The 16094-nt window shown below is 42.9% G+C and overlaps 1 protein-coding gene across 1 annotated transcript in view; it reads left to right on the top strand.

Annotated features, from left to right (window-relative positions):
• Positions 1–16094, top strand: part of BRDT (bromodomain testis associated) — a 48705-nt gene that overhangs the window by 20641 nt on the left and 11970 nt on the right. Inside the window, exons 7-16 of the mRNA XM_084851631.1 lie at positions 304–432; positions 580–753; positions 5601–5785; positions 5871–6163; positions 6264–6368; positions 7397–7534; positions 11263–11324; positions 11696–11879; positions 14431–14543; positions 15698–15860. Coding sequence (XP_084707757.1) covers positions 304–432; positions 580–753; positions 5601–5785; positions 5871–6163; positions 6264–6368; positions 7397–7534; positions 11263–11324; positions 11696–11879; positions 14431–14543; positions 15698–15860 — 1546 coding nt within the window. The remainder of the gene's footprint in view (positions 1–303; positions 433–579; positions 754–5600; positions 5786–5870; positions 6164–6263; positions 6369–7396; positions 7535–11262; positions 11325–11695; positions 11880–14430; positions 14544–15697; positions 15861–16094) is intronic.

The raw sequence follows: 16094 nt of genomic DNA, 5'->3' as shown, positions 1-16094 counted from the left end.
TTGGGGAGTCTTTTAAAAAGAAATCTTGGTTGGCTAAAAAATATTAACTAAGATTTAGACCTAAATCTCTACTTTAATTGACTAAACAGGGTCTGCTTAATGAACCAAGTATTGTGTTGGATGACGCTTAAAACTTGAAACCCGCTTCTTCAGGCAGATTTTTGAGGTTCAGTCTACGAAAAGCCAAGCCTATAATCCCCAAAGTATTGAATGTATAGTAATAAAATGACTGGTCTGATGAATTAACAACATGTCAGATATGTATAGTAGAATTTGAATCTTAAGTCCTTCTGTTCTTTGCAGAATAAAATGGAAAATGATGAGTATAAAGAGACACAAGAATTTGCTGCTGATATTAGGCTAATGTTTATGAACTGCTACAGATATAACTCTCCAGACCATGAGGTGGTGGCAATGGCAAGGAAACTCCAGGTGAGCGAGTTATTGACAGTGAAAAATTGCATTTCTGAAATCCCAGTAACGATGCAGTAAGGGCCTTTATGCAACAGTGCTGTGCATTAAAATTCTGAAGTGCTAAAACAAGGAGGTTTTAAAGCTGACTAACTTTCTTCTATTAAGGATGTCTTTGAGATGCAGTTTGCCAAAATTCCCGATGAGCCAGCTACCCATAGGCCTCTGCTGCAGCCCACTGCAAGGATGGCAGCACCTATTTTGAGCGAAAGCAGCAGTGAAGCCTCCTCTGAGGACTCGGAAGAAGAAAGAGCAAGGCGCCTTGCAGAGCTCCAGGATCAAGTAGGTGGCAATGCAGATGTTACTGCCTAGCAGCTGCGTAGTATTGTGTTTTGCTAGTAGTAAAGTGGAGTGTGTGCGAGAGAGAGAGAGACCTTGCACCATGGCCAACCTAATTTCTTATTGGTTGTGGCTAAAGAGAGAGAGGGAGAGGGAGAGAGACCTTGCACCATGGCCAACCTAATTTCTTATTGGTTGTGGCTAAAGAGAGAGAGAGAGACCTTGCAGCATGGCCAACCTAATTTCGTATTGGTTGTGGCTAAAGAGAGAGAGAGAGAGAGAGACCTTGCCCCATGGCCAACCTAATTTCTTATTGGTTATGGCTAATGGAGAAGTAGAAGGGACTTAATATGATGCTTGATTACACCAAATAATTAACTTATACAGAAAACATACATTCCAAGTCTGCATTTCTAACTCGTAGGCAAAAACAGAGTATGTGTTGTTTGTTTCCTGTGACATTTTTGGAACTCAGTGAGACTAGTATCCTCTCTTAAAAATGCATGAACTGAAAGAATCGGGGAAAGAGGCAACCCTGGCTGTAGTGCTGTTACTGTTTAACCATGCTGGAGTTCAATATCATCTTGCACACCAATGCGGTAAAAATATGAAGCTGCCTTATTGGAACTGGACCATTGGCTCATCTATTCAGGATTGCCTACAATGACTGGCAGTGGCTGTCTGGGGTCTCAGACAGGGGTCTTTTCCAGTCCTCCTTTTCAGATCCAGAGTCCAAGCACAGACTGTTAAACACTCACACACTCTTTTGTTGTTGTTTATTCGGTCAGTCGCTTCCGACTCTTCATGACTTTATGCACCAGCCCACACCAGAGCTTCCTGTCGGCCGTCACCACCCCCAGCTCCCCCAAGGTCAAGTCCGTCACCTCCAGAATATCATCCATCCATCTTACCCTTGGTCGGCCCCTCTTCCTTTTGCCTTCCACTTTCCCTAGCATCAGCATCTTCTTCAGGGTATCCTGTCTTCTCATTATGTGGCCAAAATACTTCAGTTTTGCCTTTAATATCATTCCCTCAAGTGAGCAGTCTGGCTTTATTTCCTGGAGTATGGACTGGTTTGATCTTCTTGCAGTCCAAGGCACTCTCAGAATTTTCCTCCAGCACCACAGTTCCAAAGCATCTATCTTCCTTCGCTCAGCCTTCCTTATGGTCCAGCTCTCGCAGCCATAGGTTACTACGGGGAATACCATTGCTTGAACTATGCGGACCTTTGTTGTCAGTGTGATGTCTCTGCTCTTAACTATTTTATCAAGATTTGTCATTGCTCTCCTCCCAAGAAGTAAACGTCTTCTGATTTCCTGGCTGCAGTCAGCATCTGTAGTAATCTTTGCGCCTAGAAAGACAAAGTCTGTCACAGCCTCCACGTTTTCTCCCTCTATTTGCCAGTTATCAATCAAGCTGGTTGCCATAATCTTGGTTTTGTTGAGGTTTAACTGCAACCCAGCTTTTGCACTTTCTTCTTTCACCTTCGTCAGAAGGTTCCTCAGCTCCTCCTCGCTTTCAGCCATCAAAGTGGTATCATCTGCATATCGGAGATTGTTAATGTTTCTTCCAGCGATTTTAACTCCAGCCTTGGCTTCATCAAGCCCAGCATGTCACATGATGTGTTCTGCGTACAGGTTGAATAGGTAGGGTGAGCATATACAACCCTGCCGTGCTCCTTGCCCAATCTTAAACCAGTCCGTTGTTCCATGGTCTGTTCTTACCGTTGCTACTTGGTCGTTATACAGATTCCTCAGGAGGCAGACAAGATGACTTGGTATCCCCATACCACCAAGAACTTGCCACAATTTGTTATGATCCACACAGTCAAAGGCTTTAGAATAGTCAATAAAACAGAAATAGATGTCTTTCTGAAACTCCCTGACTTTCTCCATTATCCAGCGGATATTGGCAATTTGGTCTCTAGTTCCTCTGCCTTGTCTAAACCCAGCTTGTACATCTGGCAATTCTCGTTCCATGAATTGCTGGAGTCTACCTTGCAAGATCTTGAGCATTACCTTACTGGCATGTGAAATAAATGCCACTGTTCGATAGTTTGAACGTTCTTTGGTGCTTCTCTTTTTTGGTATGGGGATATAAGTTGATCTTTTCCAATCTGTTGGCCATTCTTGTGTTTTCCAAATTTGCTGGCATATGGCATGCATCACCTTGACAGCATCATCTTGCAAGATTTTAAACGGTTCAGCTGGGATACCGTCGTCTCCTGCTGCCTTGTTATTAGCTATGCTTCTTAAGGCCCATTCAACCTCACTCTTCAGGATGTCTGGCTCTAGCTCACCGACCACACCGTCAAATCTATCCCCGATATTATTATCCTTCCTATACAGATCTTCTGTATATTCTTGCCACTTTTTCTTGATCTCTTCTGCTTCTGTTAGGTCCTTGCCATCTTTGTTTTTGATCATACCCATTTTTGTCTGGAATTTACCTCCGATGTTTCTAATTTTCTGGAAGAGGTCTCTTGTCCTTCCTATTCTATTATCTTCTTCCGCTTCCGCGCATTGCTTGTTTAAAAATAATTCCTTATCTCTTCTGGCTAACCTCTGGAATTTTGCATTAAATTGGGCATATCTCCCTCTATCACTGTTGCCTTTTGCTTTCCTTCTTTCTTGGGCTGCTTCCAGTGTCTCAGCAGACAGCCATCTTGCCTTCTTAGTTTTCTTTTTCTTTGGGACGTTTTTTGTTGCCGCCGCCTGAACAATGTTGCAAACTTCTGTCCGTAGTTTTTCCGGGACCCTATCTACTAAATCTAGTCCCTTAAATCTATTCTTCGCCTCCACTGCATATTCATGAGGAATATTCGTGAGCTCATATCTAACTGATCTGTGGGTCTTCCCTATTCTCTTGAGTCTGATTCTAAATGGTGCAATAAGAAGTTCGTGATCTGAACTACAATCAGCTCCAGGTCTTGTTTTTACCGACTGCATAGACGTCCGCCACCTTTGGCTACAAAGGATGTAGTCAATCTGATTTCGGTGTCGACCGTCTGGTGAAGTCCATGTATAAAGTCGTCTCTTAGGTTGTTGGAAGAGAGTGTTTGTTATGCACAGTGAGCTGTCTTGGCAAAATTCTATCAGCCTATGTCCTGCTTCATTTTGTTCTCCCAGACCATGCTTGCCTGTAATTCCAGGTGTCATTTGACTACCCACCTTAGCATTCCACTCTCCTGTAATGAAAGTAACATCTTTTTTTGGCGTACTATCCAGTAGGTGCTGCAGATCCTCATAGAACTGGTCTACTTCTGCTTCTTCAGCATCTGTGGTTGGGGCGTATATTTGGATCACTGTGATGTTAAATGGCTTACCCTGAATTCGAATTGAGATCATTCTGTCATTTTTTTGATTGTATCCAAGCACTGCTTTGGCCACTTTATTATTAATTATGAAGGCTACTCCCTTTCTTCTGTGGTCCTCTTGTCCACAGTAGTAGATCTGGTGGCCATTTGATGTGAGGTGGCCCATTCCAGTCCATTTCAGTTCACTGACACCCAAAATGTCTATATTTAATCTTGACATCTCCCCAGTAACCACATCCAATTTGCCTTGGCTCATAGATCTTACATTCCAGGTTCCTATGGTGTGTTGATCTTTAGAACATCGGATTCATCATTCACACACTCTTAGCTTGCTTCTATTGTTCTCACCCCAGACTCAATCTGCACATTCCTTAGGGAGGGGGGTAAGATAAAGACAAGGCCCCTTCCAGAATAGTCTGTCTATGGCCATCTCAGAGGGCAGCCACCACTCCTCAACTAATCTCCATAACAGTAGGGAATCTGCCCAGCTAACTTTCCCAACTGGTTGACTCATTCTAGTGGTCTTTTTTCACAACTACAGACTTGCGGGGGGGGGGGGTGTCCTTGAGATATCATTCAACCTCATAACAATAAAAAGGATTGCCACTCTGTTTGTAAAATGGCTAATTTCCAGCCTCACTAATGTATCATGTGGTCTGAATTATTAGCTTTCCTTTAATTTCTCATACCCCTACTTTGCAAGTGCATGGGAGATTATATATCATACTACCTTTCCACAACCTGTATTTCGAGGTGACTTACAATACCCGCTTCCCAATAAATAAATCAAAACTAATTTTAAATAACATCATCAATCAATAAATGAAATCATATGTATGGGTTACCTGAATCTTCTAAACTTGTTTCTCCCTCTTTCCTGCCCTCACCTTGCTTAGCCAATATAAAGAGAAGTGTTCTCTACACTCTGCATGAGCTGGCAAAGAGGAAGGGGCAGGACTTTTGTAGTTGCTTTCCTTGTCAATTAGAGTACTTGCTTTGCTGTTACTGGCTACAGTCAGAAAGTTGTGGGTGAAAGCTGTCTTATTCACCATGGCTGCATACGGTAATGAATGAATTCCAAGAGGAGTTTGATCTATCACAACAACAGGTTGGATAATGATTCACAAAGAGAAATTATATTATTTTGATTGAAATAATTTAAATTTAAATTTAAATTAAGCACTTGACCTGCCGTGATGGAACAAAGTTGGAAATATTCCATTATCTGTAGTATAGATACATTAACACTATTAATTGCTCTACAAATTATTTGCTTCCATATGATGCATGACCGCAACTAAACTATTCCACGTTTATTTTCCCCAAATGTATGGACAAAAATGTGTAGAAAAGCAGAACAAAAATCTGTATCTTCTTCAGCTGTCCCACTTTCTCTCTCGCTCTCTTTTGAGATTACATTCTAGATCTCTGTAAAATTTCCCCTTTTTTTGGTAGTAGCTTTCCTAAAGACTTTAAAAGATGCAGACAAACATTTTGTTTTGAGTGGTACTTCTTTTTCTTTTTTCTTTAATAGCTTAGGGCTGTTCATCAGCAATTGCAAGCTTTGGCTAAAACAACCTTACCCAGACTGAAAAAGAGGAAAAGAGGAAAATCCAAGAAGGAGAAAAGAAAAAGAAAAGTCAAAGACAGGAGTGGGAATCAAAAGAAGAGAAAGATGAAGCAAATGAAGAAGCTGAAGAAGAAAATGTCTTTGAACATGTGAGATAGCTTGTGGGTGTGAAATTGTACTCAAAGCTATTGGCACTGTAGTAAGTTAACTCATTTTTATTTTCTCCCTTGCAAGTCGTTCAAAGAAAATCAGGCCGCAAGAGAAGCCAATGCACCAGTCTGAGGACGAGGATAATGCCAAGCCTATGAGTTATGATGAAAAGAGGCAGTTAAGTTTGGACATAAATAAACTCCCGGGAGAGAAGCTTGGCCGAGTGGTCTATATTATTCAGTCGAGGGAACCTTCGCTGAGACACTCAAATCCTGATGAAATAGAAATAGACTTTGAAACTCTCAAAGCATCAACACTAAGGGAGCTGGAGAAATATGTAATGGCTTGTTTGAGAAAAAGGCCAAAGAAACATTATGGTGTGTATGTAATGTGGACAAAAACGAGCCATATGCTTTTCTAGACAATTGCTTGGATATAGCTCCTGATATTTATTTCCCACTCCTTTTTTGCATGCAGTGAAAAAATCTAAAGAAGAACTTAATTTTGAGAAGAAACAAGAGTTAGAAAGAAGGCTGCTGGATGTCAGTGGGCAGCTCAACTCTAGAAAGCAAAGTGCAAAATGTAGGTGAACTGTCTGCACTGAAATACTGAGGACAGGTTTGGAAAAGAATTGCATGGAATTCTTGAATGGTAGAGGTGCTACAGTTGTCTGTGTGTAGCTTATCCAGTAACATAGAGCTTCTCTATACCAGGCTTTCATCCTGCACCTTTACCAAAGCTTCTGTTTTCAGATTCTTTGCAGGCTTAAGATTGGCTCCTTTCCACATGCTTTTTTTCAGGGATTTCCTTTGTCTGCAAGTTCTATATATTTCATTATACAGCCAATGGATGGTGCTGTGGTATAGCAGAATTGCGGAAATACCCGAGCTGTTTAAGTGCCATTAAAATTAAATACTGCATTTTTCCTGTTAAGAAAAAAGTCGAGATATTGGTCAGAAAGCATGCAAGAGGCCCTGGAGGTTGATGATGTCATGTAACAGACCCACAAACTACCACGAGTGACCAATCATGACCTCACAATAAAAGCCTTGTGTAGAGAAGCCTTAATTCTCTGGAAAGGGCCGTAAGAACAGGAGAAACTACAGTACCTTCCTGTCTGGCAACCATTATGGGCATAGGAATGCTAGCTAAAGCTGGATCAGTGGTGCAGCTAGGACTGGACCTTGGGGACAAAGTGCAGCTGCCCTGACCCAGTGATCATCCAGAGGACAGCAGGGTGATGAGGGCATTGGAAGCAAACTCCATTTTATTCCTGTAATCATGATTGTGCTATGACTTAAGGGAGCCTAAGATGCACAACTGCACATGCTTAGAGTTTTTGTTTGTTCGTTTGTTTTAATTAGGGTTGGCAAACATTCTAACATCAGGAATGAAGACGCATGGCATGGCGGTTGGTGGGGGAGGAACAGAAATGTTAGTCACATGCTTCACAACAGAAATAATACACGCAGCCATCTGAAGAGCCCCCCCACCCTCGAGGGTCTAAAATGGCCCATCCGCGCCACTGCCTTTGCTAGTGCTTGACTGTTGCTTCCTCTCCACCCCCTCCAAGACCCACGTTTTGTTCAGTTCTCCTCCCTGTCTTGCAGCGGAAAATAATGCTGCACCAAAGGCCATCGGAGGGCCAAGCCGGCTGAGTGAAAGCAGCAGCAGCAGCAGCAACACCTCGGATTCAGCGAGCACCAGCAACGATTCCAGCTCTTCTGACAGCAGTGACTCCGAATCAGGTTCATTTTCCAAGCTCCATTCTCTCCTCCCACCCCTTATCCATAAGCTCCTTGAAAGAACAGCCCTGACCAACTCGCTGAATAAGTTAAACTGGGACTTCTTCCGAGTTAGTCTCTCCCCATTTTTTTTTTTCTCCTGCGAGAGCTAAACTCATGACAGAGCATCCTTGAGTACTCTATTTACATTTTCCACCCATGGTTTTGTTCAGCCAGCAGTCAACCCTGGCTAGTTGCTGGCAAACAGTTTTCATGCTGCGTGGTACTCGGGTGACGCAGCACGTTACAGCATGCTAAGCATGTTTATTCAGAAGTGAGTTCAAGGGGACTGGCGGCCTAGTAAGTGTGTTTTAGGATTGCAGCCTTGCAGCGTCTTGTGCATGGTTTGTGACTACAGGTAAAACAGAAGTTAGATGGCAATCTGCTTGTTGATCTTTGCAGATCTACCAGGGCTGGCTGAGGCATGCTGGGAATTGTAGTTTTCTCTGTCTAAACCTGCATAGGATTGCACTGTAACAGCAGCAATGTTTAGGGCTAAATTAGATTGTTAGAATCCCTGATCTGTAGTAACTCTAATTTATTTATTTATTTATTTATTTAGTCCATTTCTGTGGTATTAACATTCAGAGCCCCAAAAGGCTTGGAGCCAGATTATCTGAAGGATTGTACCCTCCCATATGTGCCTGCCTGGACCCTAAGATCAACTTCAGGGGCCCTTCTCTGTGAACCCCTACCAAAGGAAGCTAAGCAGGTGGCTTACCAGGAAAAGGCCTTTTTCTGCTGTGGCCCCCCGGCTATGGAATGAGCTCCCTAGAGAGGCTCACCTGGCACCTACGTTGTACTCCTTCTGGCACTGGGTGAAGACCTTTTTATTCTCCCAGTATTTTAGCATTTTAGCTTCCTAGTCTTTTAGCTCTGTTGTTTTAAATCTGTATTTTAAATCTCTGCATTGCTTCTGTGTTTTTTCTGGTTGTACTTCTACATTGTGATTTTAAACTTTCATATTTTATACTATTTTATGCTGCACTTTGTGGTTTTAATTTTTGTGAACCACCCAAAGAGCTTCAGCTATTGGGCAGTATAGAAATGGAATGAATGAATGAATAAATAAATAAATAAATAAATTCTATACCACCCAATAGCCGAAGCTCTCTGGGCGGTTCACAAAAATTAAAAATGTAAAATACAGCACAATAAAATATTTTTTAAAAAAATAAAACTACAGGATAAAACCAAAGTAAAAACCTCCAGTGGTGTAAAGATTTAAAAATACAATAATAGATTTAAAAACAACAAAAACTAAAGAACTAAGATGCCTGGGAGAATAAGAAGGCCTTCATCTGACCCCGAAAAGACCACAGTGAGCCTCTCTGGGGAGGGCATTCAACACCTGGGGTGCCACCACTGAAAAGGTCCTCTGAAAGTAGTTACCTGCCTCACCTTATTTGGCAGTGACACCTGGAGGAGGGCCCCTGAAGATGCTCTTAGGATCTGGGCAGGTATATATGGGGGGAAACGATTCTTCAGGTAACCTGGCCCCAAGCTGTTTAGGGCTTTGAAAGTTAATACCAGCACTTTGAATGTAGATTTGCATTCGAGTAAGCAGGTTGTCCGAGTGTGGGGTGCAATAGGTAATTGTCTCTACTTGCCCCTTGAGCCACCATTTTGCTTCTGGCTCCAGTTGGTGGATCTCAGAATTCTAGTAAAAAAATGAAGTAGATCCCACAAGCCTAAATTCTGCACTTCCCAGATAGCAATTGTTAATGGAGGTTAAAAAGCAGAAGATAACGATTTTAAAAAATTAAAGTGGAAGGGCCACAGTTCAGTGGTAAATCACACGCTTTGCAATCATGTATGAGATGCCAGTGATTAGAACTTGGCCCTTTTGGTTTAATTTGTCTTGGACAACAGGGCTGGGAAAGCCCTCACCAAGAGGTTTTAAGAGAGCTAGTGATACTTTGACTAGACAGGGCTACATAGTCTGACCCTGAATAAAACAGCTCAAGTGGATCATATGTACATTTTACCCAGTGTAGGTTTTATACAAAATTAGAGAAGTGAGAAACACAAAACAATTTAATCCTGTGTGTGTGAAGCTGAGCACAGCATCCACCCAGCCTCTAGTGCTTGGTTGAAAATAAAGCCCCAGTTTGCTTCCAGGGAGCAGGCCAGTGCAAATGCCATAGGCAGAAGGTCGTACATTTATCCCATTGGTGCAATCAGCGTAGTACAATAGCTAGGAATGAAGTCTCCAGACCTTGTTAAACATCACATGGAGAGACTGGCCTGAGTTGTACTCCTACCTGAGCTGTGGATGTGCATGTTGTGTGATACAGGAGCAAATGCGTGCTCCTCCCTCTACCATGCTCATACTATGAAGTTTCATGTGAGGGTCACATGTGCAGAACTCTCTTATCAGATGTCACATTGTGTGGATCAGTGTTCCCCAACATGGTGAACTCCAAGTATCCCCTAGCCAGAATGATCAACGGTCAGGTATGCTGGGAGTTGTAGTCCAGCACATCTGGAGGGCACCAAGTTCACGAAGGTCCCACCAAAGGAAGGCAGGTGTAGAGTGTAATGGAGCCAACTCCAAGTTTGAGGGGGCCCTGGACAAAGGGCCCTCTTGTCCATTGGTGGGTCCAGGTGGGCTTATCCGGAAGCGGCAGCAGCAGCAGTATTCCAGGCAGCTGGGTCTAGCCACCATTTTAATTCCTTCCCATGCCCAACAATGTAGCTAGAAATTTAAATGGTGTCTAGATGCAGGTGCCCAGGGCTGCTTGGAATGCTGGGCTGGAGGTTGGGGGAGGCAGATGTGGGCATATAGGCCATGTCAGGGTGCTGAGGGCCCTGGCAGCTGTTCAAGGATGCCAACGTGCTGATGCTGTCCCTGCGTGGTGGGTGGGGGTGAGCGCTCACCTTTTTCTTCGCAACACATAGCTAATCCAGAGCCTCAGTTCTGGATCAGGCCTTTTGGAGATTGATGTGTGAAGTGTAGGGCCATAACCCTGAGAGGAGGGGAAAAGAAGTGCCCATGATCTACTTCAAAATCCATGTTAGTGTAACACTGTTATTGTGATTATATTTGTATTTTTAAAATGCCTAAAGAAATTTATTTGATGAGGTGTTTAATAGATGTAACAAGTAAACATTAGGCCAACCTAAATATCACCAAAATGGGCATGGTTTGAGATCTCGAGGTCTTTTAATCAGACAAGATGTTACAAAAAAAGCAGGTTGGCAAGGGGCGGGGGGATGGGCAAAGGCTGACTAGATGTTGTAGTTTGGATGCCTGCATAGTCAGAGTCTCAAGAGGATATGGAGGAGGAGGGTTTGCAGACATACAGATTAGGCTGTGCCAGGTGATGGGATGGTTTCAGGTTTCTGTGCCGCTAGGAACACTGGGAACATGAAAGTAGCAGACCATTTTTGATCTTCTGTTTTTGAAAATATTTAATCCCACACAGCTGCCTTTGTTTTTTGCATAGCATGTTTGTCACTGAATGTGTAGTCAGTTGAAACATGTATGAGTTGGAAAGGCCTTTGTGGAAAATGCACCAAATGGGGAAGAAAAGAGGAATAAGAAAGGGACCCTCGGTCTGATCCAGCATGGCTCTTCTTATGGCTCTTCTTATGGCTCTTCATACAGTCTATGTTGTACACAAGGGAGAATGTAAAATCATAATATACATCCATACCATAAATGTCTGCATTTTCTCATCTTTCTACAGAAATGTGCTTAAAACAAAATGGAAATGGGAAAAGGGATTTGTTTTGCAGAGAGCAGCTTAAGGTAAACTCATTTTTTCCCTGTAAAATGTTCAAAGCCCTCACTACTTTTGTTTTCCTTCATTCCTCTTTTGCTCCTGCTGTTTCTTCCTAATACGCTGGCATCTGTATATGTGTTAATTACATATAGCCCCAGCAGGTGCATTGGTTTATGTCTAAAGATAAGTCTGAATCTTTCTGAAGTTTTTCCCCATTATTGTTGGGTTCTAGCTCCCCCATCCCTGAACCCAGAGCCTTCATAGATCAGTGGTGCCCTTGCTGAAATTCTGCTTTTTCTGTGATGCGTTGGAAACATTTCAGATTACAAGACTTGATAAATACAAAACACCCCCCCCACACCCCCATTACTAGCCCTGTTGAATTCTTCCCCATTAGATGCCATTGCTTCATCCAAGGATGTCCTGCAACATTGTTCCCCAACTACAGAATACTTCACCTACTAGTGCGCAGTCTCAAAGATTAGCAGAAACGAGGATCCGCCAGCAGATACTGCAACACAGCCAACCTTTACAGCGTACTCCGCTTAAACTTCAAGAGCAAAGCATCCTATCTCCTGCAGGTAAATCTTCTTCAGACAATTGAGTGGTTCAGGAGGATGGTCTTGGTTGCTCCAGTCATGGCTTTTGTAGAATTGCTGTAGCATAAACATTTGCTGTGATGGGAAGGTAGAAATTCATACGTTGCTTTAAGACGTCCCCATGACATTGAGCACTGTGGAACCCTGAGGGGAGCCACTGCCTTTACTCTGCTTTTGGATAGGAAGACACTGGAGACGTATGGCATCTTTGTAATATTTACTTTATCTACAAATACAGCTGCTATCATGTTTGAGAAGCTCATTTAGAGTTTTGAATGTTTCAAGTTACCAGCACTCAGACTGTTTGTCACACCTGCTCAGCTGACTGTGAGTTTGTGCTGGTGATACCAGTCTTATCAAACTTTACAGCCTATCAGAGTTTTTCCACATGAGGCTGTTAACTGGCTATTAATCTGCTGTATCTACTTTTGGTTTCATCACAAAATTGAGATCCGGGCACGACATGAAGAGCATTCCCTTTCCTACTTTTATGTTACATAACCTCTAGGTGGCACTGTGTTATAGTGGAATTGCACAATTACACAAGTGGAAAAAGTGGTTTCTTTTGCATTTACAATTAAATACTACATTTTCCCTGCTCTTAAAAAAAGAAACTTGCCGGAAGTGCTCTTTAGATACAGAAGCAAAACTGGAGGATTACAACATTGTCTAAAGAACCCATAAATAACCTTAAGTAGGGAGTTACAACTGTGCAATAAATGCTACATGTAGAAAAGTCCTGAGGTACTGTTGCTTAAAGCAGACAATTTAAAATTGCACAATGCTTGTAAGACCCCTACAGCTAGAGACTGAATTATGATTTCTCAGGTTAGACTCTGGGCCCGTGGGTCAAATCTGGCCCTCCAGATTTCCCCAGATGGCCACACCCCTTTTATTTATGATACCAACAGAGAAAAAGTGAGGCATGTGCTTCAAAATAAATGTTTGTGACCTGCCAGATCAACAACCTGTTAATCAAGAACAAACTATATATTCTGGTCATACAAATGTAACTAGGACACATAATTGCAAAGTAAACGTTTGTGAATATTTTGTCCAAATGAAATGATGCAAGAGGGTATTCTATCTTGCTACCCTATATCAGATTCCCAGAGAGAGACGCTTACACCTAAGATGCTTCACGTTCAGCCAAGTCATAGCTCTGTGTCTGTCTGTCTTTCTAAAATCCAAACTGCTGTTGCTCATACACAATCTGTCAGCTGCTCGTCTCAGACCTTATCCCAGCAGGTGAATTGCCCATTCAGGGAACATCCACAGCTGTTAAGGAAAATTTAAGATTCTTTTCTGTCAAACCCCTGATTTCTATCAGAAGTCCCATTTAGACAAAGCCAAAGTGCCGGACCCATTCACACTAACCAGATAGCAAATGTGCAACAGGACAGTGCTCCCCTTAGGTCAGCATCTTTCAGTTTGATGGACCAGTTGTGGAATTCAGTTTTACCACACCCCACAAGCAGCCAATGCCATCTCCTCACAATCCCAGGTGTCTCAACCCAAGCTGAGATAGTGATGTATGAAAACCATCCTAAACATTTTGAGGTGGGCCATTTGAATCTGATCACAATTCTAAATGAGCATGTGCACAGTCGCATGTATTGAACAAGCGCATGGCTCTTTTTCTGTGTGTGATGGGTAACTGTGGCCTGAACATTAACTCATAACAAATGAATGTGCTAAACTAGAGCATGTGGGTAACCCTATGAAGTGCATTTTTAAAGTAGGCAGCCATCCCAAATGGGATTCCTACTGCAATTATTTCAAAGGATGTGTATCTCTAATTGCTTGAACCCTTACATTTCTTCAACTGACACTGTTTGCACATTAGCTAATTCTTGGCTCTCCAACATGGTGCCCGTGGGTACCAATGTCCCCACAGAAAACTCCTTTGGCATCCACCAGATTTTCTGTCCCTCCTGATTTTTTATTTTAAGATTGTTTTCAATCTTTAAAAAATAACTGGGAGTCTGGCATGCTGCAGAGTAAAGTGTCAGCTTCCAGCACCTTCTTTATTTCCAAGAATGCCTCTGGCCCCACATCTCTGAGCCTCAACAATTTGCCTATTGGCGTGTTGGAACAGAAAAGTGTGGGTTCAAAAGAGTGCTTTTGTGTTTTGGAGCTCAAACGCCACCTCTGCCATGTACTTAGGCTTTTGGGCAAGTTGCTTGTCTTTTAGTCTCACCATTTTGCCTTCAGGGAAATGGGTGTTTTGTGACTGGCCATGCCCACCATGGCAGGCATTTTGTGAGAATGCTTAGAACATTCTCTCAGTGTTCCAAATATGTGCACTGGCCCAAAAAGTTTGGGAACCCCTGAAACTTAGTTGGGCGCTGTATACAGAGATTTTATTATATTAAGTGTTTTATTTGTTTTAAAAATTTCTTGACCGCCTTTCAAGGCAGAAGCCCTCCCAAGGTGGCTCACAGCAGTAAAGTATATAATTATTACAAATAAATAAATACAGAGGCAATGACGTTCTTCTATTTTCTCTCTCTTCCTCCACCTCCCCTTCCAGGAATAGTGGCTGTTGTGTCCCCACTGCCCTGCACTCCAGTTCAACAAGGACCTCAAAGCGGCTTACTGGTAGCCCACTCTTCCACTATTCAGTCCCCGCCTAGGCTGTCAGAGGTGGATATCATTGATAAAATGGGGAAAATTGGTAGTTGTTCATATCCAATAATGTTTTTCACTACAATTGTCTTATCCTTCCAATGATTTCCACTCATGGAAGGCCATTTGAAGAAGACCTTTTCTGCCCTCTCCTTTATATGGCTGACCATGGATTGGCTGAAGGTTTCCTTTCTTTGTTGGAAGGGGCTTCGTCTGATGGAAGAAGGGAACCTTTGGATCCAGCCCATAGGGTCCCGCTCCATCAAGGGTTAATATCTCAAGTTATTGGCATAATCAGGAAAAGGCATGGGCTTCTTTACATTCTTGGCTTACTTTCTTGTTTAAAGAATGTCGGCTTTCCCCAGACAGTTTTTGAGAGAAGGATGTAGAAGGCACATAACATTTAAAAACTTGGTTTTGCAGAAACTGTTGGAACAAATAGTTTTATGCAGAGTCTTGACGCCACATCAGCACTTTTCCTCCACAAAGGTGGTTGTTTTTCCTATACAGAAGGAAAAACATGTACATCACGTGTACAGATGGTGTGGGCAACTGACTCCATCTGGGAATCTGGTGGAACCCGCCTGCCTGCACCCCCAAGCCATGCTCGCTGAGCCCCTGCCCATGCTTGCCGAGCTGCCCGCACTCACTTGGACATCGTTGACGAAAATGGGAAAAAATGGCAGTCACAAAAAAGCGCATATTTGCATATACTCAAAATGGGGCCATGAATAGCCCATATAGGCAAGATTACAGGCAAGCAAAAGCCTGTAAACTTGCGTATATGGGCCAGTCATGGCCCCATTTTGCATATACTGTATGCAAATATGCACATTTTCTCAACTGCCATTTTATTTTTCCCAAAATGGCGATCACGGAGCTTGACAATGACAACCGGGCGAGTGCGGGTAGCCCAGCGAGCGGTGTGGCGCTTGAGTGCGGGTCCAGGTGCATGCGAGCGAGGACAGGGGCTCTCTGGCTGGCCGGAGAACCTGGAGGGGGGGTGCCTGCCCATCCCGAATCATGTGGGAAGTGTGGAGAAATACCAAATGGTATGTCATCCTCTACATCTCTAAGGTGACAAAACCAAATTGGGGGGGGAGGCGAGGGAGCACTACAAATGTGACAGATTTCAGACTATTTCTTCTCTAAGACTTGAGATTTTCCTGTAGGTGTCTTGTTCCTGCTCCTCCCCAAATATCTCATCGGATGATACCAAAGAAATTGGGAAAAAATCATTATTGCATCAGGTGCAACCATCTACTCTCCGTACTAAAACCTCTTTGGAAACTGCCAACTCAAACCCTATTTATCAAGAACAAAGTATGTATTCTGGTAATACAAATACGAATGTATCTCAGGCACATACTAAATGTTTGTGACTATTCTAGTCCACATAAAGTGGTGCAAGAGGGTACTCTGTTTTTTGCTGGGTTATCTAAATACTGTTCCACACAATCTGTAGGGTAAGCAAATGTATTGTGGGCGGTGGGACCACTTTTCATGTTTCACTGAACCATTATTTAATGGGTGAAACGCACTGTCATCCAGATCCACTTAAATCAGCGG

This window comes from Heloderma suspectum, chromosome 4 (genome assembly GCF_057233095.1).
Source record: "Heloderma suspectum isolate Gila_16-S chromosome 4, 16-S_ref, whole genome shotgun sequence".
Lineage (NCBI taxonomy): Eukaryota > Metazoa > Chordata > Lepidosauria > Squamata > Helodermatidae > Heloderma > Heloderma suspectum.
The sequence above is the reverse complement of the archived record's forward strand: the minus strand, read 5'-3'. Positions and strand labels throughout refer to the sequence as shown.